Raw genomic sequence first — 953 nt, 5'->3', positions numbered from 1 at the left:
GGGCACCCACTCCATGGGCCTCCAGATTACAGCACCAAGAACAGGGGTGTCTACCCGTGGATCCCCCCAGACTGTAAAACTGAGGATTAGGGTGCCTACCCTATGCTCTTGGGTATGGGGGATTGAGTGCCTGCCCTTGCACCCCCTGATTGCACTGCTAAGAACTGGGGTGCCCCCACCCTGTGCTCCTGGGTATGGGGATTGGGGTGCCTGCCCTTGCACCCCCTGACTGCAGTGCTAAGAACTGGGGTGCCCACCTAGTTCTCCTGGGCATAGGGCATTTGGGTGCCCACCCCATGGACTCCCAGACTGCAGCACTAAGAATTGGGGTGCCCACCCATGGACCTCCAGGCTGCAGCATCAACTGAGGTGGCCACCCTGTGCTCTTGGGCACTGGGGACCCAGGTGCCCACCGCATGCTCCTGGACATAGGGGTTAGGGTGCCCACCCAGGGACCCCCCAGCACTAAGAACTGGGGTATCCACTCCATGCACCCTCTGACTGCAACACTAAGAACTGGGATGGCCACATCATGCACCCCCAGGCCCCCCAAGATGCTGGGGGCTCTGGGTACTGGGGTACCCACTCAATGCATCCTCAAAATGCTGGGTCCCCTGGGTATTTGAGTGCCAACCCCATGCACCCCAAGATACTGGAGGCTCTGGATATTGGGGTGCCCACCCCATCCATCCTCAAAATACTGAGGGCTCTGGGTATCAGGGTGCCCACCCACTGCCCTCCAGGCACTGCCCACCAGGGTGCCCCCTCCCTGGTGTGTCCCCGTCCCCGCTACCTGAGGACATGAGCAGCACGGCCTGGAGCAGGGCCACCTCGGTGTCGTCCAGGTTGAAGGCAGAGAGGGACTTGCCCAGGTCGAAGATGGCATCGGAAACGACGCCGAGGCCGCCGTTCTTCAGCTGCTCGCGCTTGACGGCCATCTCCCCGCTCAGCGT

The 953-nt window shown here is 61.8% G+C and overlaps 1 protein-coding gene across 1 annotated transcript in view; it reads right to left on the bottom strand.

Moving 5' to 3' along the window:
* Positions 1 to 793: 793 nt before the first annotated feature.
* LOC104548138 (thyroid hormone receptor alpha-like) overlaps positions 794 to 953 on the bottom strand; it is a gene marked incomplete at both ends in the record, with an annotated part of 491 nt that continues 331 nt past the window's right edge. Inside the window, one exon of the mRNA XM_010194075.1 lies at positions 794 to 953. This exon is cut by the window's right edge and continues 4 nt beyond it. Within this exon, the coding sequence (XP_010192377.1) occupies positions 794 to 953 (160 nt within the window).

This window comes from Mesitornis unicolor, unplaced genomic scaffold (genome assembly GCF_000695765.1).
Source record: "Mesitornis unicolor isolate BGI_N332 unplaced genomic scaffold, ASM69576v1 scaffold35981, whole genome shotgun sequence".
Classification (NCBI taxonomy): Eukaryota; Metazoa; Chordata; class Aves; order Mesitornithiformes; family Mesitornithidae; genus Mesitornis; species Mesitornis unicolor.
This window is presented reverse-complemented; position numbering and strand designations above follow the sequence as displayed.